General features: G+C 40.7%; 1 protein-coding gene across 1 annotated transcript; it reads right to left on the bottom strand.

Moving 5' to 3' along the window:
* Positions 1 to 11,316: 11,316 nt before the first annotated feature.
* On the bottom strand, positions 11,317 to 11,739 carry LOC115242348. The gene has a single exon (XM_029818579.1). The coding sequence runs from the start codon at positions 11,737 to 11,739 to the stop codon at positions 11,317 to 11,319; it is 423 nt and encodes a 140-aa protein (XP_029674439.1).
* Between the last annotated feature and the right edge of the window lie 1,778 nt (positions 11,740 to 13,517).

Here is a 13,517-nt window from a genome sequence, read left to right as displayed (position 1 = left end):
CACAACGCGGAATCCACAAAACGGTCTTACGGTATAACGCGGTACGGACTTATCAACTAGCAGGAGGCGCCGTCCCAGCAACCGGGAAGCCCGTAGCCTGGTGTAACGCGGGGTATCAGGATGCGCCGTCCCAGCAGCCGGGAAGTCCGGCCTATCTACGGAAAACCCGTAGCATGGTGTAACGCAGGGTATCAGGATGCGCCGTCCCAGCATCCGGGAAGCCCGGTCTAACTACGGGAAGCCCGTAGCCTGGTATAACGCGAGAGCCGGTTCAGGATCCGGAGAGTTGTACGTGAATCGGGATCGGGAACTGGTAGCGATACGCTCGCCGGACCGCCTTATATACCGGCGACCGGCCTCCCACTCACGCGATTCGACGTCTGGTGGGGTGGTTCCTACGGTGGGGCCGCGACACGGGTGTGGGAGCTTAGGGACGCCATAAGCGCCGAGCCTCGAAAAGCGCGCGGTGGATCGGCCCGCTAGGCCGTTAGTAACGGTATTGTTACACACTCCTGTTAATTCAATTGTACAAATGGTACAAGGCCAAGAAATCGGCTTGAAGAAATCTCGTACAATATTTTTGGACCATTGTCTGAGAGATCATCGTGAAGTAATGTTAAAGGATTGGGATTGGGAAATATAAAACGCAGCTGACGCCTTGTTATGGACGAGAACCGCATTATTGTTATTATTTTTATTATTATTATTATTATTTTTAAACACACACACACACATTCATATTATTTATATTTAAACGCACACACAAATATTAAATAAACCCTATTATTATATATAAAAAATGTCAATTATTTCTGCGTTTTCTTCTTTCGTTTTCCTACACGCGTGCATGCCTCACGCTCTCTCTCTCCCACACATTGCGGACGCCTCGCGCTATCTCTCTTACACCTATTCGTGGACGTTTCGCCCTATCTCTCTCTCTCACACCTACTCGCGGACGCCTCGCGCTATTTCTAAAAAGAAAGAATAGGCGGGAGAGAGAGAAAGAGAGAGAGAGAGAGAGAGTGAGGGAGAGAGAAAGAAGGAAGAAAGAAAGAAGAAAGAATGTAATATTAATGTTAACAACCTCCGATTTTTGCAAATATCAATCACGCGACGCGGTAGCGTCGCGACGCCAAGTACATGAAAAAATACTTTCTGGCTTTTAATAGTTTTGCCTATGTACAGGGGCCACGTCAATAGTTTTGCCTATGTACAGGGGCAACCCCTCTCCCACACATTGCGGACGCCTCGCGCTATTTCTCTCACACCTACTCGCGGACGCGTGCGTTCCCTCTCCCCCGCGGACGCCTCGCCTATCGGTTTCGCCGCGATTCCCCCGCATGACGTTTTGCCTATGTACAGGGGCAGCGGCGCTACCAAGTAGCTTATCCGGAGTTTTACGTCTAATAAACTTTCGATTAAAATATTTCAGGAACTAAAGCCGCAATCAAAAATCTAACAGCACTTTTCTGATAGAATGTGGATGCAAACTTTTGATTGCGATCAGTTTGAATAAGATTGGTGCAGTCAATTCTAAGATATGGTAATCGAATACCAGAAATGTGACATTTTATTTTTCTTCATAACAATAATAAGGTTCAGACCTTTACGTACATACGCTCGCACGCACACACGCAAAGCAATTTTGTCCCTCAAAGAGCATTCACACCGCTAATGTACGATTATTCCTTTGAATATACCTTTTTATAAATTTATAATAGAGAGAGAGAGGGGGAGAGGGGAGAGAGAGAGAGAGAGAGAAAGCTTCATTTATTAAGCGCTCTGGGATAAAATCCCCTCAAGCGCAATAAATAAAAATACATTGAAAGTAATAACATAATGATACTGAATATATACAGAATAAGTGTATGGGTGAGTATATATGTAAATGTATGTATATATGTGAAAATGTGCAAATGTGAGTGTGCGCAATGCGCATATACATGCAAAGAATGATATGCATATGTATAGATATGTACGTTTTAATCTTTAATCTTCAATCTTTAAGGCATGCCAGAGAGAGATGCAAGAGTATTAGGAGCATTCTGAGTCATGACCTTAGTCATGAAAAAACACAGACAAGCAAATGCGAATACAGCTTTTGTTTAAAATCGGCCAGTGTCGTCGCATTCCGGATAGATGGAGGGAGACCATTCCAAAACCTAGCCGATGTAAGCCTAAACGAGCGTTTATACAATTCAGTCCTACATTGTGGCTGAATTAACATACCCTTCGGAGCTCTAGTAGCACGATCCGTTGTTGTGATCCTGCAGTTGAAATTGGAGTGTAGAAGACTTGGTTGTTTAGTTTGTAATATCTTAGACAATAAGCATCCAACGAAGTAAGCTCTTCTAGAATCGACTTTAAGCCAACGTAGCCTTTCATAATAAGGTGTAATGTGCGCATCGGCCTTCACGTTAAAGATAAATCTGACACAAGCATTCACTGCTCTATAAAGTCTCAGATTATGTTTAGTCGTCATGTCAGTATAAGCTGTACAGCAATAATCAATATGTGGATAGATTAGTGAAATGACGAGCTTAGATTTAAGAATTTCCGGCAATAGGTGCCTGCAGAGTTTTAACTGATATAGAGCTGAATGGATCCTGTTTGCCATATTAGTAACCTGCTTCTCCCATGATAAAGTATCCATGATCGTAACACCAAGATATTTAATAGATGTAGAATATTGAATCGTGGACCTATCCACTTTTATTTCAGGAAGGATACTCAGATCAATGGCGTTGACAAATCTCGATGTTTCCATTTATATAAATTATAGCCTGAGTCTTATCTGAGTTTAAGATAAGCCTGTTAGTAGTAGACCAGTCAAGAATAGCATCAATGTCCTCATTGACCTTCCGGATAGTGTCATATAAATCTCTTGGTTCACAGTGGATATAGGCTTGAAGATCGTCAGCATAAAAATTGTATTTGCAGTGCTTGACCATAAGACTAAAGTCAGTTAAATATAAAGTGAAAAGCAAGGGTCCCAAAACAGAGCCTTAAGGCATTCCAACCCTGACGAGAGATGAAGATGAGATAGTACCCTCTATGCTATCCTTAACCGCCTGAGTCCGCTCCGTCAAATAAGAGTATATCCAACGCAAGACACTATCAAAAAAGTTTAAGTTCTTCAACTTCTTGATTAGCAGCAAATGATCCACCCTATCAAAAGCCTTCGAAAAATCGAAGAACACAGACACGGTGACCATCCTACGATCAGCTGCGTGTCTCACTTCGTCGAGCATCCTAATCAGACAAGTTTGCGTAGAGTGGTTGTTCCGATAAGCAGACTAACATGGATCGTAAAAGCCAGAGTCCTCAAGATAGGCACGAATCTGCACGCAGACTATCCGCTCCAGAGCCTTCGACAAAGTAGGAAGGATCGATATTGGTCGATAATGTTGCACCAATGTAGGATTCTTCTTTAGGAATCGGACAGATAAGAGCCGATTTCCACTTCAATGGAAAAACTCCATTCATCAAGGAGAAGTTGAAAAGATGCTCCAAGACAGGTAGTATACAGTGGATTGTACGTTTCAACAATCTCAGGGAGATGCCATCCCTTCTAACTGCATTTGATTTGGCCCTGGAAATCACCCTTGCGATATCCAGTGGCACAACATAATTCCAGTGGAAGCTCTTGTCATCAAAATCCCCTGCAAGTACATTCCCGAGAAAGGCATCCTCCATATAATCAGAACTCCTCATTATATCCAAAGGATACATTAAGCTCTTCAACAGAGTGTGAAAAACGCACTCCAATATCCCTGGCCTTAATAAGACCTAGATGTCTCAACCTGCTCCAAACCTCAGATACCTTGCCTCCCCGATTAAAGATGTTGACATAATACTCGCGCTTTACAGAACGCACAAGATTCTGTGCCTTATTGCGCAATATTTTGTATCGATCATAAAATACGTCACTTTTATGTCTGCGCCAAGTTCTTCCAGATCTCTATTGCGCATTACCAAACGAATCTCTTCAGTCAGCCATGGACAGGCAAATTCTTGAAGTATCGTCGCTTCAAAGGTACTTGAGCATTAAATATGTCAAGTAATTTAGTGCAAAAGATATCAATCTTTTCATCCATATTATCTGAGACCGACACGTCAGTCCAGTCGATGTCACCAACATCAGATTGGAAAGATGTTGGATCAAAATTACTCCAATCTCTGCAAACTACAAGCCTTCCACGACGACGCTGCAGTTTAATCCCGTACCTTATAAAGATAAGATCATGAGCCAATAAAAATGCTACTCCACGCTGACCAAATTGTTTGAGTTTATCCATGTCATCGATAATGCACAGATCCAACAGCGTGCTGGAGTTCCTCAGATGGTGAGTGGACATGAACGGCACAAGATATAAGCTCGACGCAGAGATAAAGGTGCCCAGCTGCTGGCTATCAAACGTGATTTGATTCATGTCAGCATTGAAATCTCCTAGGATGATCGAATGCCTATAGTTTACCTGGTATTTCAAGAATGACTGGAAAAACTCGTTCAGATAACCTGAGTTCGGAGATCGATATACCACCGCTAGCAAGAGTTTAGACCAATCATTAAATAAGATCTCCGCCATAATAAATTCTGGTCTACCAGTAACCAAGGTCCTCAAAGTCATTTGCTATATCATTCATAGCTGCTGTTGGCTATTTTGTCCTTAATTTTTCTACCTAGTATTGAACACTGCAGCATTCATGGCGGAGTGAGCCAGGTCACCATGAGATACATGATGACGCTCACAGTTCAGACACTTAGGTGGTTGATCTCTATTCTTGCAGTCCTTCATCTCATGAGAGAAGCCTTCACTTGCGCACAGTACAATTGGACACGTTGCAATGGCACACTATGATATTAGACACATAAAGTTGCGCACCGTTCGATTGGACACATTTCAATTGCGCACAATTCGTTTGGACACATTTCATTTGCGCACCGTTCAATTGGACACGTTGTTTTTGGACACTGGCTATCTGTGTTAACGAACAGAGAGGTATGCATAATTTTTTATAATAATGTGAATATTTCGATATGATAAAAGTTATAGCACTGTTTGAAACGAATATAACGATGTATGATATAATTTAAATATTTTATATATTATACTTGTTTTATCAACTTAAAATATCGCGGGCGACGTCTACTTTTTCATTTTCGGCCCAGCGATATGGCCAACTTCGGATTGAATATTATGATCAAATGACAACATGATATATGTCAATTTCTAATGTACGAGTCAGAAGTTGGCTATAACGCAGGGCAGAAAGTGAAAAGGTAGACGTCGCCCGCGATATTTCAAGTCGATAAAACTCGTATAATATGTAAAATATTTACATTATATTATACATCGTTGTATTCGTTTCAAGTGTTATAACTTTTATTATATCAAAATATTTACATTATTATAAAAAAATTATGCATACCTCTCCGTTCGTTAACACAGATAGCTTTTGAAAGCAACCATTATGCTCACAATAGAGTTCAGTTTGAACCATTTAATTTGATACATATTTGTTATAATCTATCTCTTTTAGTTTAAAAGATAAAAGGGGGTAGCCACTTTTGGTGGGACACCCTGTATGTATATGTATACCCCATTAGGCCGCATTAACATACCGTAAATATGTAAACAAAGACGTGTGTTGGTATGCGGCGTATAGAGCGCTATTGTATTGTGTACGGAATGTCTCACATTGTTATCATTCGTACAGTGAGAGCTCCGTGTGTCGTCATAGTATGTATAGTATGTACCTCATTATACGCGATCGCGAAAATTATTGAAAGATGTCTGAAACTCGATCTCTATTACAATTAATTAGACGATTCATAAGCGACTGCTATTTATCGAAGCAGATATTAATTTCGTTAATATACTTATATAAATTAAGAATAATTACAAAAAACAGTGATATCCCATTAAAAATACCTCACAAAGGTAAAAAAATACATGAATACATATCTAAAAAATAACTTATAAAAATTTTTTCTTACAAAAATAAAAACCCCTAAAAAATGGAAAATAAAAACTAAATATGAAATCAATAGTTAACTAGCCAAGTACTTAGAAGCAATTCAATTTTTGAGGATTTGTAATCTGAAATAGTATTTGTCATAAAATCAAACTTGTATTTATAGAAATGTTATACACAAATCCTCTCTATAAAATTAAAACGCATTTTATTTTTATTAACAGAAACCTGAATTTCAAAATAAGTTCAATACAAATAATAAAATATTGAAAAGTTTTAATTAAAAACACTTGGCATTGCTAAACTAGACAATATGCTAAAATTAATATATTCTTTAATACATTTACATTGCAGCTATACAGGGTGATCCCGGGTTAAATGGCCAAACTTGAAATATGAATTGAGAACTTTAAAACAAGAAAAAATTTTCCTGTGGAAGTATGCTCGCAAACGCTTCGTTCAAGATGTAACGCGCTCGACGCTCGGATCGGCTCGTCGGTGTCCGGGTTCGAGAGGAGGGGAGACTCAAGCTTGCGTAGACACAGTATAGGTAGAAAAGATAGTTTATTGAAAGCGAAATATATACAAAGTAGCGTGCAGGGCCGTGCGGGGTTAGGCGGCGTGCGCTTGGCAGCAAACGGGCGCTAGGACGCGAGCGCAGCGGGAAGTGCAAGCGCGAAGCGGTCGGCGTGAAGCGGCGTGCAGCGCGAAGCGGATTCGACTTAATATCTACTATGACTTTATGTACACGCGCGTTAGCTTAGTATCTACGGTGACGTTATATACACGCGAGTTGATCGCGACGCGGTTATTCCGGCCGGGCTTGTTCCTAGCGGTTTATAACTACGACGCGATTAGCGGGAGCGGACTTATGATTAAACGGGCTTATTACTAGCAGGCTTATAATTACGGCGCGATTCGCAGGCGCGGACTTATAATTAACCGGACTTATTACTAGCAGGTTTATAATTATGGCGCGGTATCTACATGCACTTACGACTACGATTAGGCTAGGCGGCTGGGTATTGCCGGCAGTCCCGAGTGTCACGTCGACCTCCGCCTGCAACGGAAACCGGAGAAACCCGGCGGGGCTGAGAAAACCTCAGCCCGGGCTGGTACGAGGAACCGGAGAAACCCGGTAGGGCCAAGAGAAACCTCGGCCCCTAAGGTAGCGAGAGCCAGAGAAACCCGGCAGAGCTAAGAAAAGTCTTAGTCCCAAGAGATAGCTGGTTAGGTCGGTGTCGGGAGTCGGATCGCAGGATGGGATCTGGTCCTGATGTCTCGGCCGGCCGGGCTTATATCCCCGGCCGGCGCCCCCACTATACGTTGTCGGTCCGCTGATGGGAGTCGATTCCGCGGGGGGACGACGAGATATAGCACGAGCGGCATACGTGCGAGCGAGATAGCACGAGCGGCGTACGTGCGAGCGAGATAGCCCGAGTGGCGTACGTGCGAGCGAGATAGCACGAGCAGCGTACGTGCGAGCGAGATAGCCCAAGCGGCGTGCGTGCGAGCGAGATAGCGTGAGTAGCGTATGCGTGAGTAGGATAGGTATAGCAGGGTGAGAAAGCGAGGTATGCGTTGTTATATACATATATTTACATAGTATGTACAGGAACGATTCTGTCGTTACAAAGAGATATTAACTTCTGAAATTATGAACTATAGGAACGAATAATTTCGAAATAATCTAGGTTTATTTTATTTATTGCTGTACAATAATCAAAATTTAATAATTAAATTTTTTGTTCAAAATGATGGCCTTCAGCTCGGAGACAATTGCACCTATCGATGACAGAATGAGTAGCTGATTGACATTGTACATCTGTCATTTCTTCGCACGCTTGCATTATCCTTCGTTTTAGTGATTGAAGGTCATTAATAGGCACTTCGTAAACTTGTCAATGACCTTCGATCTTCAAAACAAAAATAAAAAAAAAACATTTCAAAATTATTTGTTCCTATAGTTCATAACTTCAGAAGTCAATATCTCTTGAATGAAGCGTTTGCGAACATACTTCCAGAGGAAAATTTTTTCTTGTTTTAAGGTCCTAAATTCATATTTCAAGTTTGGCCATTTAACCCAAGAACACCCTATATCTAAATTAAATATAATTCTAAATTAAATTTAGATCTAAATTAAATTTATTGTTTGTTGATTTTAATATATACTTTAAAAGTTAGCAGCGCCAAGTTTCTTTAATTAAAATTTTTTAATATCCCGGCATTCCGATTTTGCGTGCCATTGACACCGGGAAGAAATAATAAAATAAATTCGAGACAGAAATAACATCTTAAACTTTAACATTCAACATTCCGCCTCGTGACGACAGTGACGAAACATTCTTTTTTTGTAATCTTATACAGTTTCTCACCTTGGTAATTATTCAGAATCACGGCTCCACCTGCAACTGGGCTGCAAATTTTTTTACGGACTTTTTATGTTTAGAAAGAAATATAAATAACCATTTTTAGTTAGGGGAAGCCCAAAGAAAAAGTTATAGACCAAAAAAAGATAATTATGATAATTATTTCGAATAAGACTATTTCTGAATTTTGACAAATATGATCGGATCTCTCGGTAAAATTCTTTGTAGTGACTTCAACAGTGATAATCAGTTGGGGAAGCACGTCCCCCATCGCCCTCATTCCCCCATAAAAACCGAAAAACCCTCAAAATTACCATAGCAAAGCGAGGTCCACCCCACAACCCAAACCAAATTTTAGTTTTAAATTAAAAATAAGTTTGTGTTAGGTTATATCTTCCGGAAGTGGAGTCCCCCCGTAGGGGGGCTGAACCCACTGTGTCCAAGCATATACTTTACAACGCGAAGCGAGGTCCACCCCACAATTGTTGTGTGAATGGAAAAGTGTATGCGTGGACGCAGTGGGTTCCGCCCCCCCCCCCTCCGAAGGGCTCCACTTCCGGAAGATATAACCTAACCCAAACCTATTTCTGATTTAAAACTAAAATTTGGTTTGGGTTGTGGGGTAAACTTTATAGTACATAATTACCTAATTTTCGGTAATTTTTGGGGTTTTTCGTTTTTTGGGGGTGATGGGGGACGGGCTCCTCCGACTAATTATCACTGTTGGAGTCACAACAAAAAGTTTTACCGAGAGATCCGATCATATTTGTCAAAATTCAGAAAAGACCTTATTTGAAATAATTACCCTTTTTTGGTCTATAACTTTTTTTTTGGGCCTCCTCCAACTAAAAATGGTTATTTATGTTTCTTTCTAAACATAAAAAGTCCGTAAAAAAATTTGCAGCCCATTCGCAGGTGGAGCCGTGATTCTGAATAATTACTCTCATCTTTTATTTTACAACAGCACTTATTTTATTTAAAGACTTTCAGCTCATTTTCGGCACCTTACCATTTTGATTTCTGGTACAGGGTGTGTAGATAGTCATCAGACGATGTTCGCCAGATGCTTTCCCGTATCGCCTGAACACGTTGCTAGCGGGATACGCGATTTTCCTGTATGTCCAACAGGGACGGTTTTTATACGTTCGCATGGAGTTTACTTTTCAAAAAATGCCCTGGAATCAATGCGGCGAAGTCTTCGGGATCGTCCTTGAAGGCGGTAATCGGCCGCGAATTGAGACAGGCTTCTATTTGACATAATAATGAGTATGTGATCCTATGACTCAATTCAAATGGCGAGAAGCGGAGCTTGAAGCTCTTAACACCTGCATCCCAAATGCCATCAAAATGGGGCGCGGCAGCAGAAATGAAGTGACTTTATCATTCGCGAGGATATCATAAAGTTCGCGGGCTTTGCGGATCAATTGAAAAGCTCGGCAAAGCTAGCGGTCGGCAGCTTGAAATTTTGTACCATGATCGCTGTACATGCGCGACGGAAGCCGACGACTAGAAAAGCATCCAAACGCCGCAAGAAATCCCGCAATTTCGTAGTCATCTACAAGCTCTAAATGAACGGTTAATGGCTAAGCAAACGAAGATCGCAACGTAGCCTTTACGTGTGCGTTGGCCGCGGCCTACATAGGGACTAATCTATATTGTATCTGCGTAGTCCATCCCGCCATGGGAGAATGCAGCCAACGGTGTGACTCTGGACGGCGGTGAATCACCCATAAGTTGTTGAGACGTGTCTGCGCGTTTGCGAAGACAGGGTACACATCGATTTGTAATAAATACCTTTGATAAAAGAGCATGCTCCGAGAATTCAGAAATTCTGGCGTAAGATTCATAAGGTTAACTGTGTGCTCCCGTGCTCTTCGATGAGCATTTTCTGCTATTAACGCAGATAATCGATGCCTTGGGAGAATAACTGGAAATCTTTCATCATATGAGAGGAATGAGTGACGGAGTCTCCCGCCAAGATGAATAACTCCATTTCCGTCGAGGAATAGATTGAGAGCTTTTAGTGAGTTCGATTTCGGCAAGCCTGAATCTTCTTTTGAAGCGCGAATTTCAGGACCAAAGGACGCTTGCTGGATATATCGTATCCAGAATAATCGCGCATTTCGGATTTTTTCGGTAAAGGACGGAGAGTTATTTACAGGTTTCTTCGCGATTCAATCGCGAATTTTTCGAATAAAACTCAGAACTAACGCGGTAATTCTGAGCAGTTCTGCCCAGTTTGAAAAACGGGTCGTCAAATCCCATTCTTCGCGTGTCACGGCGATGTGACATGCAGCGATTTTACGCTCCTCGTGTGAGACTGATGCACGGAAGCAATCTGCATCAGTCCTTTTGGTTGACTGAGGATTCGGCCAATAAACTGACAGGTGGGATAGCCATTGTGGGCCTTGCCACCACAGGAGATGTTCAAGATAAGCCTAAACGGGAATGCCGCGAGAAGCGCAGTCCGCCGGGTTTGAATGCGACGCGATGATGTCATCTAATGTCTGGCACGCGAGTTTGACTTTCACAGACTCGATTAGCGACATATGACTTCCATTTCGATGGATGTTAAGACATCCATGCCAATGTCACCGTTGAATTCGTCGCGGGAATCCGTCCATCCGTGCGCGGGAATCGCTTCGAAAACGAGAGAGTTCCGTACGAATTCTAATAATCTTACTAATAATAATGCTCCATTCAGCTCTAACCGCGAAATGCTGACGGTTTTGAGAAGAGCGACTTTTGTTTTGACAGTTAATAAAGTCACTTATCATTAGAAGAACACAAAGCACGCAAATAAATTACTGCAGAATATGCTCTCTCGGACGTATCTGAGAATACGTGCAATTCGAACGCGTGTTCTTGGCGAAAATTCCCGGTCCACCGTGGGATACAAGTTTTGAAAAGACACGGTAGATTTTAATAATATTCCTCCCATTTTTCTAGGAGTTCAGAGGGAATAGGATCATCCCAATCGATCTTCATGAGTCAAAGATTTTACATTAGGATTTTCGCCGTGATGATTACGGGAGACGCCCAACCATAAAAAGTCGAATAGATAAACTAAAGAACCGAAGACTTCGTGTGATTTGGAGTAGGTAAAGTCCCGACCTGGAATCGAAACGTGTAGCGCCTCGCGCAGTAGCCATGTCGAATCGAATATCTTTGATGTGTCGTTTCCCTTGAGTGGGTGCTCGACGGCTAATTCATGTTCGATAGTTGGAATATCTCTCAGCAGTGCCAGATCATTCGAGATCCACTTGCGCAAATGGAAGCCGCCTCGATTTAATAATATATTGAGTTGTTTACGAATCTGGCGAGCAGCCTCAACGCTATCCGCTCCGAATAGAACGTCATCCACACAGAGGACATGACGCAAAGCTGACATTGCTTCAGGAAACATCTCCCTTTCGTCGTCGGCGAGCTGTAACAAAACACGCATAGAAAGGTACAAGGCAGGAGACGTACCATAAATAACTGTAAGCAATCGCCGAACTAAAATCTGTCGGAACATCTTCGTGATGTCCGCAGTAGAGACAAAGCGATGTTGTCACCACTTTAACATTATAGCCGCGATATCCTGTTGCAATTTAGGATCGGCACGCAGGTGGTCATTTAGCGTAGTGCCATTCATCGTAACGCATTGAATATCACTCGTAATCGGGTGAACTCGATTCGCGAATGACGAAGATGTAAGTTTATATCTCAAAAACCGTTGAGCTTTCGACCTATGTTTACTAATGTTTTTTTAGTCAGTATGGTGTATCCTACCATCTAAATATTGAATTGTTTTTTTTTAACCCTGTATATACAGGGTGATGAAAAGTCTCTGCGACAAACTCTGAGGAACGATAGATCTCACAGAAAGGACCATTTTTGTGAAGCAACCAATGTTTTCTGTCGTGTCGTTTAGAAGCTACGCGACCGCGCAGACAGGGATTTTAGGTGACATTTATTACGTATAATTATGAGATGAATTATTTCAAGTACACTTGCAGACACTTACAGAAGATGTTCAAAGTGTCTACCCTGAACGTGATTGCATTCTGCGCTATAATTGGCCTCTTGCTGCCATCTACGTAGGTCATTGGTTTAGAAGCACAGAAGCAATGCATGACAAAGAATGCAATCAGGTTCAGGGTAGACACTTTTTTACAGCTTTGCTACAGATTTCTTTGTAACCAAGTCTTTGAAGATCGAATAAGTTTAGGAATTATTATTTCAAAATTGAATTTAATAAATAAATATGGACTTTTTAATAAATTTCTCCCTTCCAATATTTTTAAAGATTACGATGTTACAATTACTGTAAATGGATAGCAATAAACGGGATAAAACAATATATTATAAATACAGACATTAACACCACGTTTGGAAAAATTAAGCGTATTATTATAAGTTCATCAAAGATGTGTATTTTTTATATATCAAACTGATAGCTGTATGCTATTGTCGTCATCTTAGTGCGTTTCAGGTAAAAAAAACATAAGAATGGGATTTTATTTCCCACAAAAATCTCGCGTATTGTTTTGCATATTATGTCCATATTATATCAGATAAAAAAAGTTCCAGCAAATTTTTGAAATATTTGTTTTATGTTAACACAAAAAATACAAAAGATTAATGACATAGTTTAGTAAGAATTAATTAATTAATATTAAAATGTTACTTTATGTACCGTATAATTTATTGTATTACAGTTTATTGGATTTAATAATCAAATAAATTATATTGTAATATATTATATTGTTTAAAATCCTATCTAAATATGTAAAGTATATAGAACTATATAATAATTTATTCATATTGTATTATATTGTAATTATATTCTAATTAAGAATAATATAAGAATCGATGAGAATTAGGAAAGTGTTTAGTATTGATTGATTTACTCGTCTTGTCGCGGCAAAGGCTCGAGACTGACTGACTGTGTACAATTAGTCACGTCCTTCCTTCATCTAGTGACTGTTTACATTTCTTAATGCGTCTCGCTTTGTTCTTACAGTTCGGCTGTTCTGACCATTAGGCTGTTCTCGGCTAACACACAAGTATAACATGTCCATTCTCAATACAATTTGTATCACAAAGTAGAAACTTAACATAATTCCTTACATGCTATAACGCACGCACGCACGCAACATACGCCTTATTATACATTTTAGATTT

Source organism: Formica exsecta, unplaced genomic scaffold, assembly GCF_003651465.1.
Source record: "Formica exsecta isolate Colony F162 unplaced genomic scaffold, ASM365146v1 scaffold590, whole genome shotgun sequence".
NCBI lineage: Eukaryota > Metazoa > Arthropoda > Insecta > Hymenoptera > Formicidae > Formica > Formica exsecta.
This window is presented reverse-complemented; position numbering and strand designations above follow the sequence as displayed.